The following is a 27,247-nucleotide window of genomic DNA, read 5'->3' on the forward strand; positions in this document are numbered from 1 at the left end:
TGGCAGAGAGCTAATTAAATTAACTCTCTTTGATTTATTAACAAGCAGAGCAACACATCACACAGGATTGTCCCATGAAATTAATGTGCTTTCTGCTTCCCTCAGCTGCTTCAGCTCAGTCACCTCCCAGAAAACCCAGTTACAGGGACTCAAGTTTAATGAGACTCAATGGCTCGAGAAGGATCCCTGCCCACCAGCAGAGATACGCACTGGCAATAATACCTAAAAGCATGTTTATTTTCGTTGCACTTCCCTAATTCCTTTTTAATGCCTAGGACTATCTAATGGCTAATTCGTAATTTCCTGCTCACTGATATGCAGATGAATGACAAGGAAAAGCCTTCTGCATGTTTAATTATTCTGTTGATTTGAAAGCCACTTTTCCCTCAGCACAAGTTTCTCTGTGTGTGCGATGCTCTCATGCATCACATATTTCATAATTTTTAGAAGCGTGCTCTGTGCCTTTTTATGCTCCCATAGTTCCAGCATCCAGTAATTACCATGTTTTGTGTCCAACAGACCTGATCCACCAGCAAGTGTAAATCAGGGAAACATTGCTGTCTCTAAATGGAGTTATTCCAAGTTACTCCAGACCTGAGACCTGACCTCTCCTCTTTTCAATGATGGAGAAAATGTTATTTGTGTGCTGGGACTCTTGTGAAGTAGCAGGATATAAAATTTAGAAAACTTCAGAGCAGTGAAAATCCAAATTGAAGCCTGTGAATGCACAGACAGTAAGAATCTATTTATGTAGCAAGCTCTACTTCTGCTTAACCCCTGCAAGGAGCTGTAACTCTCTTTGCATATTTGATTTTTCTCCCTCAGTAAAACATAGTCTGCTTAACCTATTTTTGCTACTTTGCAACAATTTCACTGGAGGGGTTTTTCCCTGCGCCTTACATTTAGTTTTGCTATCTGAGCCCTCCTTTGTTAAATTAAGGCAATTAATAAATGGAGATGTTAAGCAATCAATTTTGCCTGCATATCTCCACAGCCTTACGTATGACTGGCTGTAATCACAAGATAAATGCAATGTGCTGATGTATGGTAATGTTCAATAATACATTCTCCACCAGGCTCAATTCATCAGGGAGTTTCTGGAGGGGAGGCATTTGTTATTGGCTGTCTCCGGACCTCAAGGATAACATTCCTGTCCTTTCCATTGGCCGCCCCGCTGCTGCAAGCCTCTTCCCGTCTTATTTTGATGATGAATATGAAGGCATGCTAAGCTGTGCCGGAGAGCAGCTCTCGCCGACTACGCTCCCACCCCGGGCTCAAGGGCTCCAGAGCTCCCCGGCTGCTTCCCCTGCCCACTGCCAGCAGCAGCAGCAGCAGCAGCAGCAGCAGAGCAGGAGCAGCAGCAACGCCAAAAGTTGTGATGCTTTTCTTCACCCAGTGCTTTGGGGCTGTGTTAGATCTTATTCACCTGCGGTTTCAGCACTACAAGGCAAAGAGGGTTTTCTCGGCTGCCGGGCAACTTGTCTGCGTCGTCAACCCAACACACAGCCTCAAGGTGAGTTAAAATTTTATTTTCTCTTCTAACATCTCCTCGTCCTCCCCACCGCCGTCACCCGTGATTCTCCACACGGAATGAAACTGTGCTCTGGCAGCAAGGGGAGAGTGCTGTTAACACATTGCAGCCGTGGCACAGAGGATGTTTGCATTGTCTGCATGCATGATTCCCTTAGGAGCAAAGGAGAAGGAACCCACTGCTCCGAGCCACCGTGGGAAGCCGCGGCTCCCCCTCCCCAAAGTTTCCTCCTGCATTTCGCCCACACGATGAGCGTGCATGTTGCAAGCGTTTAGTAAAAATGATTGGAAAAGTTAGTTGGATGAATTAACACCCCTTTGTAGTGGAAGGATGCTGTGTGGTCTCGCAGGCTGACACCCCAGCACAGAGGGAAGCTGCCAGGCTGTGGGGAGCAGGAAGAGGGGGAGGCAGGAGAGGGATCTCCGCTGCTGCCGCTTGCACAGGAAAACCGGCTGTTTCTGTCTCCTGGGGGGAGCTGGAGACATTCCTCTGGCGCTGAAACTGTCCTTAAGCTGTTTGCAAGGTGAATCTATTTTAGGAAGGAGGATACATTTGCTTTAACGCAAAACTATTTATAGTCCCCATAAAAGCATTTCTTTTACTTGCACGGTTCTGAATTTTCACTGACAAAGTGTCAACAGCTCCATCTATACTGGAGCCTTCATGTTTGTAGTAGAGAAGGAGCAGCAGGGGGAGAAAGCAATCAGGAGGCTTTAATTACTTTATCACACTGGTGAATGACCAACTTTAATGAAGTGGCTTCTGCTTTGTGAGAAGTCCTTCCTGACCTGACTCTTGAGGTTGCTCCGCTATCCTGGTGCAAGCTTAGAAATTAATTTAATTCAGAACAACTTATTTTTGGCACTGCAAGGGTCCCTGTGAGGTACTTGGAGGGGTTGTAGGAAGAATGTTTCCCGAGTTCCTGGTCACTGGGACGTCCATTGATGGGGTAAATCCCTCTTCAGAATAGCATCACCTCACCAAAAAAAAAAAAAAAAAAAAAAAAAAAAAAGAGCATGGGCTAAGGCAGAAGGAGATTGTTTCTAGCAGGGTGCCGGCTCCGGGAGGGTTTTCCCGCAAGGCTGCGCTCTGAGCGCTGCCGGCTGGGGCAGGCACTGAACCGCCGGGGTGCGGGCTCGGCTCTGCCGGCACCGCGCTCCTCGCAAGATAAGCTAAAAACACACAGCCTGTCATTATCTGAAAGCGTCTGGTTGTCTGAATGGGTCAAAGAAATAGCTGCGTTCCTAAGTGCACAGGGAGATTTTGTCAGTGAATTCTTCTGTGCTCAACCCTTTTATGTGACTATCTCCTGCTACCTTCATCTATCATTTTAATTTTTTTTTTTTTTTAAGTGAGCAGAATAAAAAGGCTCTCAACACACAACAGGTCCCAACACAATTTCAGTGCCACTGGAACTGTCTGATAAGGTCCCATAAACACATAGGGGGGTGACTATTGCTTCACTCTTACCTAAGACTAGACCCAAGTTTATCATTTCAGGTCCTGCTGAGTTGCAGGTTTGCTACAGTAGGAGCTGCAGCTGTGTCAAACATATATGGCACTTCATTTTACTAAAATCCCCCGTGGCCAAGCTTCTCACTGCTCAGACTGAAAGCCCCACAGAAAGATGAATAATCTCAGTCCTGCTGTGACAGCCTTGGAATGCAGGCATTGGAAGCAAATTCTCTTGGAAACAAACAGGACGCTCTAGGAAAAGGTCTGGTGTGTCTGAGTAAAGCCCCAGTAAGAATTGTCATAACTGGGGTGGGAATTGCTCCCCTGATAGGGCTGCATTGGGAACCCAAAGGCACAGGAGCCTGTTGAGACACCATTCAGATGAGCGAGCTGATGAGAAACCCTCTGCTGTGATCAACCCCTCTGACTGTAGAGTGAAACGTGCTGTGCAAGTGCTCCAGGCTACCCAGGCCACAACCACCCACATAAATACGGTGGGCTTTAGCCCTGATGTGCCCCCGAGGTGTTCAGCTTCCCTCCAGCTGTGTAAGGAATGCATCACCCCTTTGTGGCAGCATCCAGAGGAGATGTGGGGATCAGGTCCCTCTGTGCCCAGCGTGACACAAGCAGTTGCTCACCCACAGCAGCCTGTGGACCAACTGGAAGCAAGGCACCTTGCCCAAAGCCTGGTGTCAGACTGAAGCCAGGTGAACCTGCTTCTCAGGGTGACCATTTCTCCCCCAGGGATGCACAGGGAGCTGTTGTTCCTCTTAAAAGGCATCTAAGGGACCATGAAATGTGAAAGGGCCAAAGTTATTTTTCTGTGGTGATTTACAGTATTATGGCTATGATGTTTCTTAGTCCATTATTTCTAGCTGGGTCTTTTCAACTGTAACATTTTGTTGACAGCCCCCAAATCTATCTTAACAATTGACAAGTGGAGTGAAAACTGTATTAAGGTTCGTGGTCGATGAATACAAACCTGCTAGGAAACAAGGGCTGGGAGCAATGTCATGCTCTCCTTTTTCTTCAAGACTTAAATGTTTGTGCTTACTCCAAAATCATAAGCCCTTTGCAAAGGGATTATTTTATTCTGTATCTCCACAGTGCTGGTGCAAGGGGACTCCTGGCTGATTGGTGCAAATGATGAATGACAGGCATCACACTCTGGTGTGATTATGCACATTGACATCCTTCACACGGGCCAGGTCTTCAATCAGTGCCACTACACATAACTTCATTAAAGTCAATTGCTGCAGGACCTCCATTTTCACTCCTTCCACCCAAGGGAGTGCTCAGGGATGTAGTGGGACTCAGCCCACACAGGAGGATCTGTAGCTGGTGATCACATGTGTGTGTCAGAGATGTGGCATCTCAGAAAGCACTCAGTGAGCAGCAGAGGAGCCCTGGTGCCCTCCAGGGAAGGTTGCACCAGCTTCTGCTTTCACAGACCCACAGCCAGGCCAAGGGGGCACTGCTGTAAAGTTATGCCAGAATGCTGCCACCATCATCACAGCCTGGACCTCTGACAATGACCAGAGCTGTCACTTGCCTCTTCTTTTAGGAGAGATCCAGAGGTTGGTAGAGAAGCACACACTTAGAGAGAAACCCATGTATTTCTTCCCACTGAAAGGCTCATTAATTGGGAAGGCTTATGAACATTTCTGTGTTTCCTAAAGGGCAAGATGGTAAAAGTGTCAGTGCAGACACCTCTATTGATCTGCTGCTATTTTTCCTGTACTCAACAGGCAGACATGGGCGACTCTAAGAAAGAAAGACAATTTTGCAACTGTCCCCCTCTGTTTTGTTGGTTTGGCAGGAGTATGAATGGGAGGGGGTGTTTGTTTTGGAACCTTTGTCCTTCTTGCCACTTTCTGCTCTTTGTCCTCCTACAAAGCTTTCCCTGACATAGCAGCATCTCACAGCACAGTGCTATGCTGGGATCAAAATTCACTTGCCAAGCAGAGAAAACCACTTACTTACCACACTTATATAGGTCACCTTCCTCCTCAATCATATTGTATTCATTACTTTGTGACCTGCCTTCTTTCAACCATGTGGTCAACCTGACATCTTTGGAGAGGCAGAGCTGGGCAACAGAGCTCTCTAGCCAAGTGGCTGCTCCCTCCAAAGCCATACCAAATGTAGGAGCAACAAAGATGCAGGGAAAGTTTAAAGGTTCTCCATTCGCATGGAAGAAATGGGCAGGGTTTTCTGATCCTGCAGAGGTGAGGCCCAGTGAATTCCTGTCCATTTGCCCCCTGTCAATAACAATTCTCCCCAGAACAGCAGACTGGAAAGAAGGTGAAGTTGGGGGGGTATCCTCACTCCTTAGCATCAGTCCCTGTCCCAATAGCCAGGCAGGGGACAGCAGTGCAATGACATTCCATACAGGTGCTGGTGCTTCATGACATTCTGCATATGGCTGAGTAAAACAGATCTTCTTCGTTCAAGGTGATCTTCTTAGTTTCAAGTGAAAACTGTTTTTTAAAATTAAAAAGTGTATTTGCATTATTCTTATAAAAAACATCAATCTCCACCTCTGTAGCACTTCAAGGAACTTGTTGAATTACAAAAAAAAAATTATTCAAAAAATGTCATAAAATAGTTCAATCTTAATATTTTAAAAGGGTTGTAACATGGTTTATGGATCTGGGCTGTCTTTCACTAGTTTTTAAAGCATCAAGCAAATCTGCTCTGACTTAGGGAAGGGATTTGAATCCTGTTATAACAGTTTGGCTCTGCACCCAGTAGCCAGCCAAATAGCATTGTAATCCACTTTATCCTCAAGGAGTATTAAAGTGCAAGGGTGCATTACACCCCCGTGAGATCTATTTACTGGTGCAAGGGAGGAGAGCAGCTATGAAACCTGCTGCTAACAACGCCCAGATGCCACTGTCTCAGCCCAGACGCCACTGTCTCAGCCCAGACAACCTCAAATCTCCCATGCAGGGCTGTGATTTGGGGACAAAGTGGCATTTGGCCCCAGTGTCCAGCAGGATTGTGACAGCTGCAGTGAGAGGATCTGCAAAATGCTCTGCTGCCTGCAAACCTGGGCTGGTGGCATGGTGCCTGTTTCCCACCCCAGCTGTGGGCTAGGGCTGTGTGAGCACTGGGCACCTCAGGTTTGAAATCCTTCTGTAGGGATGTGGATAGCAGCAGGCAGGGCTTTGTCAGCCCTGCCTCTGTTTGAAGGAATCCCAGCTGACCTGGTGGCCCCAGGAGGCTCGGTCTGTCCTGAGATGTGACTTTAAGGGTGCCCTGCAGACAGGAGGCACAGCAAGCCCAGGAGGCTCTCCCTGGGGGCTCTCCATTCTCTGCTGCCTCGTGGCCCCAGAGCCCCCCTCTCCAGCAGCCATTAACCTTTATCCTGCAGATCCATCCACCTGCAGCGCTGGGGGTACGGCAAAGGGCAGCGCGGCATTCACTGCAAGGCCCTGCAAGCAGGACTGCTCTGCACAGAGTAACAACCATGGTGTCTCTGGGGACAGGGAGGGAAAGAGCCCCCACCTCAGAAGTTTCTGTACCCATAGGCTCAGGCTTCCTTCTCCTCACCTCCCAGCCCAGAAAGTCAATTACCACTGCTAACTGGCCCTGTGTGTTCTGCTACATCTCTGGAGGGGGATCGAGTGGGCAAGCACTGAGTCCTTTCCTACCCACATTTGATTTTGAGAGTGAATTTGAGGCAGTAGCACAAGGGTAATGGTTTTAAACTGAAGGAGGATCGATTTGGATTAGATATAACGAAGAAGTTCTTTATGATAAGGATGGTGAAACACTGGCAGTTTTCCCAGAGTGGTGGTTTATGCCCTGTACCTGGAAACATTCAAGGTCAGGCTGGACAGGGCTCTGAGCAGCCTGATCTCATTGGAGATGTCCCAACTCATTGCAGAACTGAACTGAACTAGATGGCCTTTAAAGGTCCCTTCCAACTCAAAATATTCCAGTATTATCTGATTCTATATTAAACCTGACCTGGTTGCAGGACATTTGAAGTCAAATGTTATGAATGGAAGACAGTGCTGTTATTTTAATATTAGAGAAATGTCTCTCCCCTTGACAGGTGTTTGACAGTAGGGTGAGGAGTAGCCATCAGACACAGCCACATATTACTTTGTAATCCACCCACTCTGATATGGATCGGGAATATCAGGAATTTCTCAGTGCAGCCCTTTGGGTTAGACACAATAGCCCAGGTAACTCTCTCAGGAGAAATACTGTCCCAAAGGAATTGCTGTGACTAACACAGAGGGTGCAGAGGAAAAAGGAGTGCTTTAATACAAGGCTTGATTACACGAAATCAGTGGCAAGGTCTCAGTCTGCTTCCCAGCAGATCAAAGGCACACTGAATATGGTCCTGCAAGTCTCTGCAGGTGCTATAATGTCCTCAGTCAGGTTCCCAGACATCATGAATTTTGCCTCAAAGTCAGAATTTACAGAGTATAATTTTTGTTTAACCATTAAGATTCTCACCTTGTAGCAAAGAACTCCCAGCATATGTAGCTGGGTGACATTTGAAACCTTCATTTTTTTTCTCAGTAAGAACCGGAGGTTCTTAAGTAATGCAAGAAATTGAGTCTAAAGGTAGCACATTGGATCCCAAAAGCTCTGGTAAAATGAGGGAGAGGAGCTGCTGTGTCTGTGCCCTGCCTTCCTGGGACTTTGGTGCTTCCTATGCTGTTTAAAAGCCCATAATTCTTGTTCTGCCTGGCTCAGAGCTGAGACTTTGTGTCTCTTTTGGCACCCCCAAAGTCTTCCCCCTACAGCAGGAAATTGGCTCAAGAGAGGAAAACTGAACTGAGTGCTCAAGAGAGGAAAACTGAACTGAGTGCTCAAGAGAGGAAAACTGAATCCTGCAATAATTTCACAGCGTGGCAGTGGGGGAAGGACAGTCTTTGTGCAGCTTTACTGGGAACTGGAATGGGGGAGTGAGGAGCAAGGGAGGGCACAGCCATGCTCTCCTGGCTGCATGGGGCCTGCTGCTCCCCTGGCATGGGAGCAATGACCCTGATGGGCTGCCCTTGGCACCTCTTGTGGCATTGGCACAGGATGGCACAGAGCCATGGTTCTCTTTGGAGCCCCTGGAGGTGGGTGTCAGGCAGCACAGGAGCCACCAAAAAGGAGGGAATTCCTTTGGAGAGCCTCCAAAGGTTTAGAGCCTCCAATTCCAAGGTTTGGCCAATACACTGGGCCTGACTTGGCTGTGAGTTTTGCAGCAGAACTGAGCAGAGCTGAGCCACTTCAGCTTCTGATGGAGCTGGGGAAAGCTGCTTGTGTCTAGCTGAACATGACAGCAACTTCCCAGCCCACCTCTGTATGCATGTGGTGTGTTTGGATATAAAAACCTTGGATGTTCAGTCATTAAACACCTTATCAGACCACATTCTTTTTTCTTTCTTTCCATATCTTGCCTCTTTTTGTTAAGTATCTTTTATTCTCTGCTCTTGTTCTTTTTCATGCTTCCCATTCCCTGCTGTACCAAAGCCTTAAAGCAAAAGATTCTCCTCAGATTCTCTGTCATTCAAAAACCTAATTTGGGGCTTTTCTTGCTGCTGGTGAAAGGAAAGCATCACTAACTTCACTGCAACTTTGGATGTCTTACTTTCCTCCAAGCTGTTTCAGAAGAAATCACAATCATTCAACTCTTGATGTCACCAATTTTGCTATTGACAGCTGAAGTTTCACTTTAGCATGATCACAGGCAAGACCAGGAGAGCTGCAAAAAGCAGTGAGACATTGTGTCACCAGCTGTGGATGCAGCTGGCAAGGAAGCCAAGGGCTTTGCATGCCTGCAAAACTTAATTGCCATCCTGAGCTGGCCTGGAGCTTGAGCAAGCAGGTCCACGTGAAGGAGCCACAGCCCTTGCTGTCCACCCAGCACAGTGAGACATGGAAATGATCCCACCAGCTCCCCAAAGAGAATATCTGCCCTCTGCTTTGATGTGGCAAAGCAAATCCCCTTCCAGCAGGGATTTCAGCTGGTGGTTTTGTGTGCACGCCGCCAAAGCAGACACTCGTCCCTTCTGCTTCCACGCTGCAAGGACGAGCAGCTGGGCAGGGAAGTGGCTCAGCTGTTTTTCAGAACCTCACACAAAGCTCTTACCCCTTGGGATTATTTATGGCTGTGCTGAATGGAAAAATTTCTCTTGTGCATGGAGACTTCCTGAAAATTGCTCTGGGTGACCTGCTGCTAATAACCACCTGCAATGCTTCTGCTCAGCTCTCCCACAGCATTCTCCAAAGAGGGAAGAGGGGAAGAGCATCTTGGCACTGCCAATAAATTTCCTGACACGTGTGCAGTGTACAATCTGAAGTACTTTTATTTATTTAGAGGCATTTCTGAGCATCTTATATAACATTAATGGATTTATCTTTAGCTCTCCCCTTTTGTCTCAGCAATACCATGAAAGCATCACTGGAGGAGAAGAGCAGAGACTTCTGAGTACTTTGTGTGTTTATTTTGGTGTTCTTTTTTTAAAAGACAGAAATGTTTGAAACAACTTTGGGAAGAAATTAACCACATATTTCCATACCAGATGCAGTGCTTTCAGTTCTAATCTTCTCTTCCAGAGCAATTTCATTCTGAACTGATCCAAACTGAAACCCTTTTTCACTTCCAGATTAGCCTCCTCAGTAAAAAATAAGTCATTCAAACAGCCTTAGTATTTTACACATGGAAATATTAGGGTTCAGAGTAGCTGATGAAGTGCCCATCAGCTCCTAGTAAATACATAGCTGAGAAGAGACACGAGTCCTTGTGAATATTTTAAACACAAGATCACACACTCTTTCACATCAAATGCCAGCTGAAATGTAAAGAGAAACAGAGAAATGGAGCATAAATAAAACAGAAAAATATTAAATTGGTAACATCTCCTTGTGCAGAGCACAAATGCTATAGATGAGCAAGGAGGCAGATGCTACAGAGCAGAAAACCACATCAGCAGAGGACGAAAATGTTCTTCCACTCCTGGAAACCACCATGTGGAAAATAAGCAAAGCAATAAGCCTAAAAGTGGAGTAAATAACCACCACACAGGGATTACACAGGGCAGCTGGGGTGAGGGGGTGGTTACAGTCACCTCCAGGCTTTGTGAAAATGAGAGGCTGAAATGGGAACAGCAGGAAGGTGGCAAGCGTGGTGACTGTGGCAGTACCCCAGCCTCAGCAGGAGTGCTCAGGGGCTCAGGGTCAAGCACATGCACAGATGGAAAAATATGGATGTTTTGCAGGATCAGACACCCAGACATGCTTGTTCTGAAAATCATCAAACTCAATCCAGCAAAGTACCATATGAAGAACCTGCTGAAGTTCAGCAGACTTACCCACCTCTTTTCAAGGGTTCAGGGCGTACTGAATACACCCTGCTCCTCAGCAGGGATGTCTGAGTGCTGCACTGCAATGTCTGCTCAGCTGAGGACACCTGGCTGCGCACAGGGAGGTGCTCTCTATGCTGGTTGGACTCCCTGTATGGAAAGGCACACCACAGGCCAGGGGAGTCCGGGCTTTGCTTGTAAAAGGAGGGCAGTACTGTGAGCTCCCTGCTTTTTCTGCCTGAGAGCTGAGGTTCTCTCTGTGGTGCAACATCCTTAGGAGTCCAGGATCAGACACATTCTTTGTTCTCAAAGAAAGACTGCTTTTCTTGCCACCAACAACCAAGGAAGCTCGAAGACTACCTTGGCATGGATATGTCATTTTTGTCTAGCTGAAGTTAAATTAAATGAACCCCTCTGGTACCCTACAGTTCCTTTAACTCATGCAAAAGGAAAACCAAGCAGGATAGTGGTCTCCTTAAGACACATCCAAAACTTTGGGCACAGTAACACCAAATATTATGTTCGCTGTTTAACACAGGTTCAGGTAAGACATCTTCCTTTCCACGCCAGAAAAGAAAGTTTTTAGGGAGATTTCAGATACAGCAAAAAAAGGTCTGGCAACATAACTGCATGCTGGAGCTTTCAATTTATTTCTACTACAAGAAACTCATCACCAGGAAAAAAGTAGGGGATTACTTTTTGAACTAGTTGACGACAGAGAATTTCAGGCAGAGTGAATAAAGCATGGATTTTAGTACCTTTTCCAAGTAAGAGAGAGGGACAAGAGGGCACCTACATGGTAAATAAGCTGAACATGAGCCAGCAGTGTACCCTTGGGGCACAGACCAGCCTCATCCTGAGCTGTGTAAGCAGGACTGTAAACCAGCTGCCGTGCAATTTCTGAGATTGCATCCCCAACTGCCCAGAACTCCTTTCCTACCCAAAGTGTTCTGACCCTGCAATACTCTATAAAAACAGAACTTGGTGCTAACAATGTTAACAATGTTAGTAAAATATGAGTTAGAGTTAATACAGGATAAAAACTAAATTGGGAGTTTTTTTCAAAGAACTCGGATTTAAAGCAGGATTGAATACAAAATTAAATAATTTAGAAGTTTTCTTCAAGAAAGTATCCATTAATCTGAATAAAAAGACTTGAACTTGAGGCAGGTGCAGCAGTGTAAGGGTGTTGAGAGCAATCTTTGAACTTTTGCCTCAACAATAACCAAAGTCATATCAGAAAACCCTATCAGAAAAGAATAAAGAAGGCAGACAGAAAGTCTTGAGGGATGCACTTGGGAATCCAAGGTGCAGCACAGGAGACTGACACCAGTGAACAAGTATGGAGCTACAAGTATCTGGTAATTTAAACTCATCCAAAATGCGAATCCTCATGGTGGTCCAAAGCCCAGAGACATCACCAGCTAATTAAATCAATCTGGACTGGAAAGGAGGTCACTGTGGCAGATGAGGGATGGCAAAAGACAGTAAGACATACTCCAGAATATGCTTTGGGACAAGCACCCTCACTTGTAATCACAAGGAATGCTAAATAAATTCTGACAATGAGAAGACAGATTGTTTAATATCTACCAGAAAAGACTTTGTACCATGGCACAAGTGTAAACATGCTCCTAAAGAGTGCTGAGTGGAGAAAATAATGTGGAGCAAGTCACATGGAGAAAATAATCCACTTGGACAAATCTTCCTCTCATTCTTCTTGTGGGATGGCTTCCAGCAGAAAGAAAATTCCTGGGCTTATTCAATTAACTGCTTCATGATTACTTTCCCCCTATGGTAGAATCCCTGATGCTTCAGACCTGCTTTTGGATGTGCAAGCTGTGTTAATTTGCTGTGCAAAGAGGCACAAAGCAGAGAGGTTACTTAGGTAGTGCAATTCCTGTTCCCTGCCTGGATTCTGGGTCTGCTCACAGGCTCAAAGGAGTCTGTTTCTGTTTGTCTTTGATCACTGAAAGCTTGAGGTGCAGCACAGATTTTGGTGACTTAGGATGAGATAGCATCACTAGCGATGAGGAAATGCTGATTTTCCCAGTCTTTTTAGGCCAGCTCATGTTTTGCAGTATGCAAGTCTGTGGGTGACCTGTGTTTTGTTGGGGGGCTTTATGGGAGGGAAATATTGCCATTCCCCATGACTTTGTTGGTTCCTTAAAGGCTGTTGTAGCCCCGCTGCAGCGGCAGCAGAGGGGGAAACAAAGCTAGGTCCTCAGGCCAGCTCCAACCCATTTCACAGGCTTTTGTGGGACTATTAAAATAGTTTGCATTTGTATGTAGACTAGACAGAGAGCTGAAATGCTGCCTTGGCAGTGGCTGTGTTGGTCCTGGAATCAGGAATGTCCTAGCCCACCACAGCAAAGTTCGCCATAAGGTGTCTGACAGGAGCCCAAGACGCAGGTCCTTCAAAAATGTTTTGTTTCAGGTTTGTTGGCTTGGGAGATATGTTCACATCTTATTTTCTCTTCTCACACTCTTAGGAAGCAGCTGTGATGTGGTCAGGGTATTGTGCGGCTCATTCAGTTTCCTCTCTGTCATCATTCTGGCAAAAACTTTTTGTGAAAGTCTTTGCCCCCGTTGAGCCAAGCAGTGTCCCATACAAATATTTCCCTCAACACATTAACGCAAGAAGGTTAAACTTCTCATTATTTGTGCTTCAGGGAGTGGTTGAAAATACAAGTTTTTCATAGCCACATGCCAACCTCAGCAGAGTGCAAACTCAAAAAAGGCAGCAATGCAGCAGGAGCACATTCCTTACAAATAGGTACGTGTCTGCCTGCAGATAATTCATAGCTGTGCCCAGGTCAAGATTAAAACTGTGTCAGGAAAACAGATGCAAATGCTTGCAATAATTCACCATTCAGTAATTCACCCCAAACAGCCAAACTGGAACCCTTTGTCCAATTACTGTTCCTGCATGGAATCTCAAGGGTCTAAATCACATGGGAAATGATACAGCTTTAAAAGAAAATTAAACTTTTACTGAGTTTCTTTTGCCATAGAAAATGTTTCGAAAAAGAAACTTTCGAAAAATAAACTTTCAAAAAAGAAACTCAAAAATATTAAGGTTGTGAATGGTTGCACAAACACAACCACTGGATTGTAAATAACTGATTATAAAGTTAACTGAATTTTGTTTCAGGCTGTTGGTAAAAGATGAAGGCACTATCAGAAAACAGATCTGAAAGCAGCTTAATCACCAGAAGCTTCACAAGGCAACTGGAGATAATTTATACTTGCAGCTAAACATGAGCTTACTGGTATCTCTTAATAATTTTTAAGCTTTTAATGATTTTTTAATAATAAACCAATGATTAGGAAAGAACATCCCAGTTCACAGATAAATCCAGGCTGTGTCTGGATATTTTGCTTATTTGTTGCTTTAACTAAAGCAACTTCAGTTTGCCAGCGGCCAAAGAACAGACAGTAGCAAGAGAACTCAGTCTGATGGAGCAGATGTTGGGAAAGGGAAAACCTTTTCATTGCTCACTCAGAGGGAAAATCTGCCAAAAGCAGCCTTTCAGCAGTTTTTGTAATAGTAACTTTTGCTTCTTGGCTTTTAGAAGAAATTTGCAGATCAAGTAGCTTTTTAGGGGCTTGGCTTTTTTTGTGGAAAAGGACCTTGAGGCTCTCTACAGGCAAGTGGCGCAGTGGGTTGCAGCCTCCTTAGTCCTGGATGACCCAAAATTACAGCTCAGGAAGACCTGTGCCACCTGGTACTTGCAAATAGCTGAGTGTTAAAAGTTGAACAAAAATCTACCCTCTGTAGCCAAGAAGTCCTACAATTTAGGTCTGGGTTTTGTGGGTAATTTGTTTCCCTGGTGAGGATCAACCCTACCTCTTGGTGGGCATCACCAAGATTTCCCCAAGGCCCATCCATTTGTTCCTGAGTTCATGGGCAAAATCAGGTTACAGGAAACAGTGACAGAGTCGCTGTGCTTTCCTCTGCACCCAGAACTGCCTTTCCCCCCCATGCACAAACAGAGCCTTTGGGCACACCAACAGCCCTGGCAGGCTGTCTCCTGCCCCTCTAGGTCTTGGAGCCAAGTTGCAAGAATAGATGGAGCAGAGGTGCAGCAGAGGCTGGATAGGAGCCAGGCTGAGCCCAGGGGATAAATAGATGCATCAGGTGGGTGCTGTGTCTGAACTAACAAGCCCTGCAGGAGACAAGATCTGTTCAATAGCATCCTGACAAGGCCTTGTGGTCTATCTGCCTCCAAACCTGACAGGCCATGCCATGGGCACTCCATCACGTTGCTGGAGCTGCAGGAGCCATCATCTAGCTGGGATGCTCTGCAGGAATCTGTGTCTTTGTTTGTGTCTCTATAAATTAATGAGGGACAGTATTCCCTGACATCAGTTAAGTGGTTTGGGGTGGAGGCCAAAATAGTTAAATCACCTGTGTAGGTTACCTTTCATTGTGTGTGCAATGGGCCCATCTGCAAAACCGATGCTGTTGCCATAAATACTGTGAAGTTGCCAATCTTTTTGGTGTCAGTAAGGCCAAAGGATGTGCTCCACTGATCTCATCACTGTAAACAGGTAAGAAACAAAATGAGGATGCTGAAGCTTAACTGCAGCCATCTAAGTTGATAATTTTTTTTTTTACTTTAATCCCTTAATGATTATTGCAATGTAAGTAGAAAATATAAAGCATTTTGGGAGCATTAAGTAATACTAGGAGGGCTCATTAATCCACGGTTAACATGCAGCCACCCCTGAGAAGGGAAGGAGCAATCATGCTGCCTCAGCACTGCGCAGTGTGCTGTCGCTGCCCGGCTTCAGGAGGGAGGCAGAGGATGGAGGATGCCCCCTCAGCCTGGCACTGTGAGAGGAGGCACAGCTGGACAGAAAACGAGGGTCTGAGGTAGACACCACAAGGCACACATACCTCCCCAACCTCCCTTGTTGTTGTGCATTGGGGTTTGGGGCAGATCTGTGTCAAAACCCGACTCTTTCTCCTAACAAAAACAGCAAATGTGGCACCTTTTTCTTTCAGCTTCCAACCTTCTTCTTTCAGCTTCCAGCCACCTAGATCACAGCTGAAGGTTGTGCTTTGGAAAAGCATGTTTCAGTGCAGCAACCTCTGTGTTTTTCCCTGGGAAAAGGCAAGACCCCGGGGAGCTCAGTCATCTAGGCTTCACCACACCAATGATTTGATAAAAAAATAAATGTGTGGAAGTATTCACCACCCTTATTTTCACCAATAAACAAAAAAGGTCTTCATCATGTTGGGTTTTTGTGGTGGTTCCCTGTGCACAACAATGATAAAACTGCGTCTCATTCAATCCTAAGTATCATGAGTTGTCAGACCTGAAGAAAAATCTGTATCTGCAGTGCAGCCACCCAGTCTCTGAGCTTTAATTATGAAAAAGGGAGTTAATTCTAATACAATAGGTCCAAATATCAAATGGAAAAAAACCCCAACTTGTCAGATCAGTGATCTTCAGGAAGTTCTTAACTGGCAGAAATTTCAGATGTGTACTGTGCACTGCCTTAGGACAGGGCCAAACAAGAATGGAAGGACATATCAGGCCATGGGAGATGTCCATGTACTACAGTGTCAAAAGCAAGATCTTCCTTTTTCTTGCCAGGGAACTTAATTTTCCTGATACCTATCACCACAGCAAATGAGTAGGGAGGCTGTTGCAGTTCCATGTGATTTTTTTTTTTCATGCATTATCTTCACTCTCAGTGTGCAAGATAAGGCTAAGGCTGACTGGGATTCAATACAGTGTCATGGCCAAATCTCCACATGGGAGGTGGTTGCCCTGGCCCTAAAGCAAAGAGAGGTGCAAGAGCAGGAAGCCTTTTGTTTTGATAGGTTTACCCTTCACATCCTGTCCCTAAGGTGAGAAAGAAAATAAATTCATGTGCTCAAGGGGTAAATCCTTCTCTGGACAAAGCCAGCAGGGGTTCAGGGCTCCCTGATATCTCAAGCCTGCAGCTGTGCCTGTGGCTCACACATGGGTGCTCCCCATGGTGTAAGTGGCCTGTGGTGTTCTGCAGTGCTGTCTACCACCCCAGACTTCATGGCCAGGGAACAGGGAGTGTGAACAGGTCATCTCCAAGATATAACAGCTTGCTGCAGGTCAGCCCCCTCCCTGCTCTGTGCTGCCCTGGTCACTAATGTGGGAGTGTCCTTGTCTGCCATGCCTACACTAACCCAGGAGATGGGCCCAGGGAACCAATGAATGCCATACCTTTATGTGATGCTCCTGATTTTCCAGAACTTTATCTAAGCATAACCTATTGGTGTTATTTAATTACCATAAAGCAGCTGCATTATAGCATCCAAAATATATCTATTTGCCCTAATTTTGCAGTATGGCAGTTAACTACCAACAAATGATTTAAAACATATTTACAGAGGGAAATGTCAGAGATGCATTATTTTTTCATACCCAGTAAATGCACTCACAATAACCAATTTGGTATTTAATTAACTCACTTATGAGCTCACCTTTGAGAAATATTATTTGAGAGAACATTTGGCTGGGATGCTTAGGCAGGCTCTCAGAGGGAGAATGCACCAGCTGCAGGTCAGCAACAATTTTTTGCTTTATTATGTCAGGGTGTTTTGCTGTTTGTATGGGCTTAATGTAGTTCTGGCCTTCACATAATTTCAAAGTTAAACTATTAGACATGCAGAAAATCAATATGTAACAGAAGATGTTCATTAAGAGAGCCTTAAATCAACTCTTCTGTAGACAGAGCAGGTACCAAAAGCTTTCATAAAGCTGCTGGCCTGTCGTGATCAGAGGAGAGGAGATGGTTACCAAGAACAGCACATTTCTGTGTTTCAGAACCGGGGTTAAGTAATACATACACACTAACAAACATTAATTAGGAAGGGAATTTGCACCCATCATGACCTACCAACACTGTCCTTCTAGTGTTCCTTCTGCTGTAACTCCCAGATGAGATGGAAATTGCACAAGTTAAATGGCTCTTCCATTTCTGCTCCTATTTGAAATTTCACTGACATAACACAGGGTGAAGCTCTGGTAAGGGTACAGAAATTTTCTTGCAGACTTAAATTTGCATCCTTTAAAGCTAGAAGAGGATCTTATGGCAACCTAACCAGGCTAGCTGCACAAATCCAAAACCAAGATCCTTTCTCAGGAGCTCAAGGCCATAATTTCAGTTCCCAGATGTCTTTTAGAAAGTCCTCTGGTTTGAACACAATGACTTTAGTCAATAGAGATCACATGTCTATGGGCAAAATATGATATTTTTAGAAATTGTACTGTCAGCAGAAAAAAAAAGGATACATTTGATTACCTTGGAAGGCTTTGACAAGGCTGGGAAAGCATTGTTCACTGTTTTCTTCTCCCTGAATGTTACCAAAATAGCAGCAAGGTTTGTATCAATTTGGTATGTCTTTGCAGTAGGTTTACATTTGCTTGGTGTTTACTGCATCAGCCTGCTCCCTCCACAGCCCCTTTTCCCTGTGCTCTTCTCCCTACCAGCTTCTGCAGGTGCAGATACAGCTCATCTTGACTGCTGGATCAGCACTTTCTGCCCTCTGAGGCTTTGTGAAAGTCACCCCAGCTTGCAAACCTCCTGGCTGATGCTTCAGCGCTCTGTAAAACCAGCGAAGTCTGCACACACCACCTACCCCAGAGCAGAGCCCCAGCTCTCCCCACTGCTTTCCCAGGCAGCTGCAGATTTCTGCCCCCACCCCATTTTGCTGGATTGCTCCTTTACTTTTCCCCTAGTCACCTCCTGATCCATCCAGCTGGCTTCCCCATCCAGGAGAGGGCAGAGAGCATTCTCCCTGCAGAGCATCTGCTCCTGCAGGCTCCTGGTCACCCCATATCATGGGGATCAGCTGTGGGCTTTCTGCTCCCTTTGCCCTGGCCTACCAGCCTGGCAGAAATAAAATGCCTTAATTCTACTTCTCTGCTAATTAAGTATTGAATCTCCTGTTTCAGGGGACTGGTACTGGTACTTGTTCTTGTACCTTTTTTTTTTTTTACCTGCAGTATAGAGTCTGTGGCTCATTGATCTGGAAAATATCGTGCTTGTCTTTGGCAAATAGCTTGGCTTCCATAAAATGTCCCTCAAGTAGAAACTCCCAGACACCTTATAAATATTGTCACCTGGATTTTAGAGGAGGAAAAACCAAGGCCTTTCTGAGGTTAAGGCAAGATCTGTGACACAGAAAAGAGAAAACTCCAGTCTCTTTTTATTAAGGTGTTCGCAATAATTTTGTGGAATGAGAGATGAAATCTCCTCTGAAGTCAGAAAGTCTCACGGGCTCAGCACTTAGAGGTTCACACCTCCCATTAGCTGAAAGAAGGGGGTTTTTTTGAAGCTGATCAAAATACATTTGATGTTGAAGTTACAGAAAGCCATTAATTATTCTGGTTTTGGAGATAATCAATCCAGGCACCTGTTCATACAACAAACAGCAATACAGTGCTAAAAAAAGAAGAAAAGTAAATGTAAGCTGATAGCATTTATAGTGAGGAAAAGGTGTCCTTTGAAGGACAAACACTATTCTTTATCTCACCCCAAATTCCATGGGCTTTGTGAGAACATCCCAGCTCTTGTCAGGGCTGTTTTCCTAGCACAAACAATCTAGAAAATAAGAATGTTACTTTCAAGTCTGTGCTGCATCGTCTCAAGATTGTACTAAACTTGTTATACAAAATAAGAAAAAAAGAATACACTGTTGAGTGCCTGAGGGCAAAAGTGTAAATTTCATGCAAGATGCCTCTGTTTGTCCTCAAGGGCAGTGCTTGGGCAGTGCCTGTGGGATGCTGCCTTCCTGATGTGCCTCTGCTGCTGCTCCTGCAGGGACACCTACAGCAAATGCCTTCTGCTGATTATTTAAGAGGAAGAGAGAAGTTTTGATTGAATTAGGTCTGTGGTAGAATTTACTTAGGATTAAATGGCAGCAAAGTTTTATGTTCCTTTTGAACAACTGGGAGAATGTTGTGCCCATTTCCTAGAGGTTTTATCCACTTTTGAATCAGAACTGGAGAATGAGCAGTTCAAGGGGAAGATGCTTTCAAAATGTAAGGACTGGGTTTTGCTCTCTCCCCTATGGATGGGCAGGTAACAATCCCAAGGCATGAGAGGTGCATGGCAGCAGCTCTGGAGCTCAGCCTGGCTCTTTGGCCATTTTGCAAACTGAGCTCCCTGGAGAGCAACAGGGTAATTGTCCTGGAAGCAGACAAATCTGCATTTTTCTCATCACCGAAATTCACAGAAATGTTGATGATACTGCAAGGATTGTACTTTTCTCCTGTCTTTTTCTTGTTCTTACTATAGCCAAGTGGTGTGCTGTTAATGGGCATGCATCAAACTGCTTGAGACAGCATGTTCAGCACTGAGAGCAGGAAATAATCATTTCAGGGCCACTGCTAAGAAAACCTGTTGAAGTGTCTGGGGGCAGAGTGAATATCTAGTACTTGGGGATTAATTATCTGGAATTTAATGAGGCCAAAAGCTAGGTAGCAATTAAATGTCTGTAGATGGTGAGAGTAGTTTCATAAAAGACTTCAGTGGTGAGGCTGGCTTAAATAGATTTTGCTCTCCCATCTCAGGCTGTTACCAGTATTACTGGCTTTAGGGATGTGCTGTGAACCAGATTGCTGAAGGGATCTGCATTGCAAACTCTTTTGGGGGATTATATGTGAGGTGTGACATTTCAAAATTACACTTAGGTTTCTGCCAAATTGGAGGAAAGAAGGAGATGAGATGTGTGTGTGCGCGCAGCGCATATGCCCTTCTACACATCAACATAAATGTGTTGCAGAAGTGATGTTTGCACAGTATCAACATCTAAGACAGGTGGATTATGTATAAATAAAAGAGGGATGGGAAGTAACCTGCTTCCTGCAGTTAAATACAAATGACTTCTTTAGCTGGTTGGGGTTAGCTCTTGCCACAGCAATTTCACCTTGGAGAGATGTAGCTAGGGTGGTGCAAAAAGAGCCAGGGGGTGAGATGATTGTTCAGGTGTGTGGATGATCAGGAGTTTTATTTTCATAAGTACACATATGCATAAAAGGACAGTGATTTTAAACAGTAAATTATACTTTGATAAGTCAGCAGGAAGTCCTATTTTCTTTCTAAGTTATGTTAAGGTTGGGGTCAGTCTCTCAGGTAACAAGAAACAGAACAAGAAGAAATGCCTTCAGGTTGTGTAAGGGTAGGTTTAGATTGGATAGCAGGAAGAATTTATGCCCTCAAAAGATAGCCAAAGATTGGAACAGGCTGGCCAGGGAAGTGGTTGGGTCACCATCTCTGCAGGTATTTAAAAGAGATGTAGATATGGTGTTTCGGGATGTGCTTTCGTGATGGTCTTGGCAGTGCTGGGTTAATGGCTGGACTTGATCTTAAAAGTCTTTTCCAGTTTGAACAATCCTGTGATTCTAAGAAATACGTGAACAGTTCCCATCTACTGTTTTTAAGAAAAACATGTTGGACAGTAAAACTCCTGACCTTTGCATGACCCACCATACAGGTATCCATGTGACATTAGCCAAAATCCAGTCCTGTTCTCTGCTTCATCCAGTCCAGTTTTTCTGCAGAGTGCATGTTTCCCTCTGAGTACTATAACAATATCACTTCAGTTGTTGCTGTTGTAGCAAGCAGATAAGACACGCTCCCTGGCATCTCCCTACAACATATTAATTCTGATTATGTAAAATATTACAGCAATTATTGCATCAAGCAAGAGGCAGACAACAGGATTAAAACACTATGGCATGACATGTATAATATAAAATTATAGACACATTACTTGACTAGGTATTATATTAGTTTGCATATGGGACCTAGGAAAAGACTTGCAGCATCAAAGATCATTTTATTTTTAATTCAAGAATCAGAATATAGCCTCTCTGGGCTTGAGCAGAGCCTTTTCTTGCCACTTATAAAAAGACTGATGGTTTTCTTACAGCCATGAACCAGCTCTCCATCACATATTTTGTTTTTTAAAGCTGTAATGAGATCAGACATAGCTCAGCTTTCCTTAACTCTCCACGGGCTTGTATCAACGCAGATGTTCATTAAGAAGAGATAATGGTTTAAAAGCTCTAATTTTGTTACCCTCTCTGCCATCTAAACTGATCCTAATGTGATTAGGAAAGTCCTTTCTTACTTAGGCAGGGTCAATTTGTCTCTGAGGAGGTAGGGAAAGGAGACATTGAGGGTGCCAGTGCTGGCTCCGTGCTCAGAAATGTTATTGTGGCGGCGAGCAGACTTGTTAATGCTGTGTCCTTCATCACATCCTCAGGCAGGGGAGGGCAGCCCACTTTAGTCTTTCCTTATTTGTCTGCATTTATCTAGAAGCAATGGGCTGCCACATTGCCACAAGTGCACTTTACACAAAAAGAGGCTTCCAAACCTGGTCACTGAGGCTGCACCCATCACATCTGATTTATCTCAGCTTCACCTCAGTGGAGGACCACAAGAAACCCAGTGAACTGAGAACAAGCTGCAGAAGTGATGGCACAACAGGTTTGGTTGCCAGAGCTCCTAAACATTTTGTGTCACATGGAACCAGACAAGAAGTTAAAGCAGTAATAAGGAAGTTTAGCCTAAGTTCTGAGAACATCAGGGTGCTCCCACACACTGTGTGAAATAATAATAGCAACTGAAAAAGGAAAAGTTCTAAAGATATGTTGGTGCAGTGTTGGGCATTGGGCCAAGATTTGGCTGCAAGTACAGGGAATGTCATGGGCAGCAAGTTGTAGGCTGGACACTCATTATGGTCTGTGGGGTCATGTGAGTTTCAGAGACACAGAGCGGGGAAGGAACAGCAGGGGTGAAGGGCAGAGCTGTAGCATGAAGCCCATCAGAGGAGATACACATGACATAAGCAATGCTGAAAGTGCCTGTGGTCAGGCCACATCTGCTCTGTTTTGGAACAGCCTCACACCAGGGATGTGTATGGCAAGGTTACAAAGCTGATCACTTCTCTCCTGCTGCATTCACCTACAGCAGGCCTGGGTGGAGAGAAACACCACTAAGCTTTCCTGTGTGCACTCTTATCTGGCCCTGGGGTGTAAATTACCACTTCCCTCCTCTGTATTTCCCCATCAGATGTCACAAACAAACTAATTTCAAAAGATGGTGTTACTCTGTTCCTACTGCAGTTGCTCTACCTCTGGCTTCTTTTGCCCTTTGTGGTAAGTTAACTCTGTCCAGCAACTAAGTACCTACAACCTGCTTGCTCACTCCTCACTAGCAGGATGGGGGAAAGAAACAGAGTGTGAAAAACTCAGATCTTAAGAGAAAGATAAGAGAAAAAAGAGAGAAAACAAAGAACATGTGACGCAAATACAGTCACTTGACACCTCCCACCAGCAGACCAGTGTCCAGCCAGTCTCCAAGCAAAAACTACTTTGAAAAGAATACCCTCTGCCCAATTTATTAATCAATATGACATTCCAGAATATACATTTGATCAGCTGGGCCATCTGTCCTGGCTGTGTTCCTTCCAAAGTTCTCAACCAACCGCAATAAACTTGTTGGGGAGAACGAGAGTGATAAACACAAACCTTGATGTGGTGCAAGAATTTCTCAGCAATAACTAAAATGTTTGTGCTTGACCAACACTGATTTGTGTTCAAATCACAGATTTGTTGATCACCAGGTTAAAGTCCAGAGCCTCTGTGAAGAAAGTTAATTCTATCCAAGTTGGACCCACACTCCTTATTTGATTTCACTCCACACGCTCAGTGATTCCTCCCTTCTTGCACACTGTTCTTTTCTGGTGTCAAATATAAAGGAATGCTTGACTAAATGGAGAGCCCCATTTTACCCAGTGGAGGGAAATAGGCATGCCTAGAGCAGATGCAAAAGTAGATCACAAGGTGAGCCCATGCTGTTCCCTCTGACTGTTGGGAGATCCTGTATTGACTAGGTAATAGCAGATGCCTGTGAAGCTCAGATGTTAGGAAGGTGACTCAAACTTCTTGCCTTTGAACCCTTTCAGTGATCTCAAAACTCAGAGACACAGAACAAAAATCTTTAACCAGATTTCTCTTTTTGACATCATAGACACTAGTCCAGCAGACTGTCACTTTCCACTTATCCAAATGGTTCATATCTCCAAAAAGTATTTGCTGTGGTTCTTACTAAAATCTGAATTGTTGCTCTTCAGAAGAGTCCACACCATGATATACTACATACATCATTTTCTACTTGTGTACAGGTGAAATACAACTTTGGCTGGTTTTTTTACCCATATGCTTTGTGGTAAACTTCAACACCGACAAATAACAGTGAAAGTATTTCATGCTCTTTAGCTGGAGAGATGACAACAACTCAGAGGGAGAACAAGAACAAAGAAGGTGGATTTCCTTCTATTGGTCATGCTGGCTTTGTGTGCTGTGGAGACGAAACAGCAACCCTCCTTTTCTAGGTCACTTTGTTGAGGCACCTTTTGCTATGCACAAAGAGATTCTGTAAGCAGGATATCCACAACTTTGAAGTATAACACAGTCATTTGTTGGTTGAAACAGACAAAGGATCTCTGGGATGTAATGTGTTGCCAGACTAAGCACTAGGATGCTCAGTGCCTCCATCAGACACCTGAAGAGTCCTTGCTGGGCAAGTAGTCAGCCACCAGGCCAGGAGGTTTTGCACTTGTTACATGTTCTCAGTGCTGCTGAGTTTCCAGTCTCCAAATCTCTTTGTTGCCATTGAGGATTTTATCTATTATTTTATCTATTTATTATTCCCAAGCTGGTATTTTTCTTCTTGAATCTTGTAGTTGCTACTGTGTACCTGTCCCTACAGAGCAGAGTAACTCTCTGTAATCAATACACTGAGATATCCCAGGTTTTCAGTGGTCCCCCAGTAAATAGGGGGTGGACAAGTTCCCATGAGGGATGCTGACTTAGCCAGTGTGGGAGGAAATTGTGCTATTTCCTTTACCTGTTCCTGAACATGACCTGCTGGGGATTCAGGGCAGGATCCAGCTCATAAAATACAATTAGATGCTATTTGGTCTCTGACTCCAAAAGACTCACCTGATCACTTGGAGTTATTAAGAATCTCTGCACACCAAAGCTGCCACTGAAAATGTGTAAATGTGCCCAGTGTGCCTCTTTGCCCTGGGCTGATGTCCTCAGACCATCTCACTCAGCTCTGCATCTCCCACTTGTACTCCTGGGTGCAAAACCAGATAGTCCCATGCTCCCCAATGGACTAGATCTTGTATTTAATTTGTGGGTGTTCCCAACACACACAGTCAGTCTAGGGGACAGGAGAAGACACAGCTCCCTAGGAGCAGCTTTCAGACTATGTTTCATCCATTGTTTACAGAGCAACTCAACAAGTAGAAGCCTTTTCCAGAAGGGAGGGAGCTGCAATCTGCTGCTTCCCACAGGAGTGCCCTAGTGGTGGAACAGATTGAAGCAGGGATCACCTTCCACTCTTCCTGTTGAAGCAAGGTCACCATGCAGGCAAAAACACAAGCATCTTGGAACAGGAAAAATATGATTCAATATGTCTCTTATGGAAACAGTGAACCACAACCTGGTTTTTCTCTCTCCTGTAAAACACAATCCACAGAAACTAGGGCTCAGTCCTAAATTTATCTTCCTTCACGTCAGCACACAAAGGCTGTGAAAGCCTCTGCTGTCCCCATGTCTTCCTGCTCCTGGCAGCTCAGCTCTGTGGAATGGCTGCAGTGGAGCTACCCTGGCTTTGTTCCACTAAGAATTTGGGTTTACAGCAATTCACCCCTTCTGTACAGTGCTTTTTCAAGGAACCTGTTATGCTCAAAGCTGGAAAAAAACTAATAGCAGAAATAATGAGGGTGGCACAACATAAAGCAGCCAAGTGAGAAATGTCGCACTCCAGTGCAAACGAGGCTCATTCTGGCCACTCAGCACCTGCTCTTCTCCCTGGAGCCGCAGCTCCTCTACCAGCGACGTCCACAGGACCTTGAGGTGCTTCCACTCAGTCATGACCTGCCCACAGCTGAGCCTGTTCAGCTGAATGTGACCCCTCACCAGGTGTCTGTAGTTGTGTGCATGGGATTCAGATATATAACGAGAAGCCAAGTTTACCTGAGATACCCTTGCTCCAGAGTGCCAACATCAGGGAACAAAGGACATGAAAGGAAATAGTGCACTCCTATGACTACAGTATACACTTAAAATTAATTCCCTGTAGCTGAAACTGATGGTTCACATAAATCTCACTCTGCTTTTAAGCTAGGACATAACCTCTGCTTAATTGATATTTGTGCCTGAAGACAAAGAAATCAATTTGGCATATTTAAGGAGACTTTAGGTTTTTTGCATAGAAAGTCTTTCCCTGTTAAATGAGTTTGTCTTTTTATAAGCTCACTTTGTGAAACAGAAGATAAACCTTTAATAGTTACATGCATAGATGTAGCTTTTCTTGGTAGGTTTGGAAAGCAAAACACTTTCTGGATGCACCCTTTCCATCAAATGCCTGTGCATGTGTAAACTTGCACAGTTAGTTCCCATTCTTTCCCTCACTGCCTCACTACCTTAAGGCAAGATGTCCCTTTGTAATTGTTTATCACACAATCAAGTCCTACAGAGATACCTGCTGAAATGGGGGTGTAACACTTCCATTCCTGTTTTATTGTTCTTTAACCATTGCCCACCCAGTAACATCCTCAGATTCAGGTGAAAGTGAAAAAATTAGGTGGGAAAGATCATTTTAACATCAAGCCTGCAGTGTGGGAATATCAGCATTAAAAAATACAACATGTGAGAAAGCTCAGCCCCATTTCTGACGGACTGGATTTGGGATGTTAGCAATGCATGCTCACAAGCACGCCCTCCCTTAAAGCTCTGAATCAAGCAAGTGGAAGAGCAAGGAGTGTGTGCTAGATTTTGAAATGAGCTTGTACAGCAGGTTTGGAGCATGGTTATCATGCCTTGTTACACACACTGCCTCATGTCCTACAATTTATGAGCTAAGTATTTCTAATACAGCAACCACATTGATTTCAAGGGCGGTTTGCAAAATGGTGTGACTCTGCAGCTGACAGGGAAGGTAAAACCTGAATGCCCTCTCCTAGACAGAGAAGGGCTGCAGTATGGCTGAGGAGTTGAAATCAGTCCAAAAGCTGCTGACAAAATGTGCACTTGAAGAAGAGAGGCTCTTTACAAAGTGCCTTATGAAAACAAACACGTACCTGACATGTGGCTGCATCCTGACATAAGATGCCAAAAGAAAAAGCCTTTCACAGGAAAGTGCTTATTATTTTCACTTTCAAATGACCAAGTGCTTAGGAAAGGTGTCAAAAGAAGTCCCTGAAGGCTGTCAGTCTCTGTGCAGCCATTAACCTTCAAGGGCTTGAGAATCAGGACACAACGTCCCCTGATGTGGATTTTTACCTCTTGCTTGCACATGCTGAGCCACCTCTGGGTGCGGGAAATTCAGATGTGGCTCTACTACCAAACCACAGAAGGCCAAGGCCACAAGACCAACTTGCAATTATCCATGCAGTGTGATGGGTAGCATTCCCCCCAGATTGGCACATACCAGCCAGCATTCCCCTTATTTGCCTTGGAGAGACCAGGAGTGTTTCCACCAGACAAAAAGCAGAGGCCACTCTGTGAGATCTGCAAATTAAACCACATGGACAAAAGATGTTCCACTTCATCTCAGGGCCAGGAAATGACCCCTGATTTGTTTTATTCATCTGTGTAAAGGTAGCCTCTGCTGATAAATTAGAAATGAGCCAGCGTGGGGCCAGATGGATGGGTCAGGAAGAGAAAGACTCAACGGGCTTGAAGGTTACCAGGGAGCTCAGAGGCAGGAGCAAAGTGGGATTCATCTCACCTTAGTGTAAGAACTGAAAACCTGATATTTGCATCTGAGTGCAGCTTAGTCACCCTCAACTCCCTTTACAGGCAGTGGAGAGAAATAGCCAAGTGAAACAGAATCTGGGCAATGCCACACCAAACTGGGAAGTCAT

General features: G+C 44.8%; 1 protein-coding gene across 1 annotated transcript in view; it reads left to right on the forward strand.

Annotated features, from left to right (window-relative positions):
• Positions 1-1,130: 1,130 nt before the first annotated feature.
• SIAH3 (siah E3 ubiquitin protein ligase family member 3) overlaps positions 1,131-27,247 on the forward strand; it is a 43,204-nt gene continuing 17,087 nt past the window's right edge. Inside the window, exon 1 of the mRNA XM_063150492.1 lies at positions 1,131-1,513. Within this exon, the coding sequence (XP_063006562.1) occupies positions 1,379-1,513 (135 nt within the window). The 5' untranslated portion in view covers positions 1,131-1,378. The remainder of the gene's footprint in view (positions 1,514-27,247) is intronic.

Source organism: Melospiza melodia, chromosome 2, assembly GCF_035770615.1.
Source record: "Melospiza melodia melodia isolate bMelMel2 chromosome 2, bMelMel2.pri, whole genome shotgun sequence".
NCBI classification, from domain to species: domain Eukaryota; kingdom Metazoa; phylum Chordata; class Aves; order Passeriformes; family Passerellidae; genus Melospiza; species Melospiza melodia.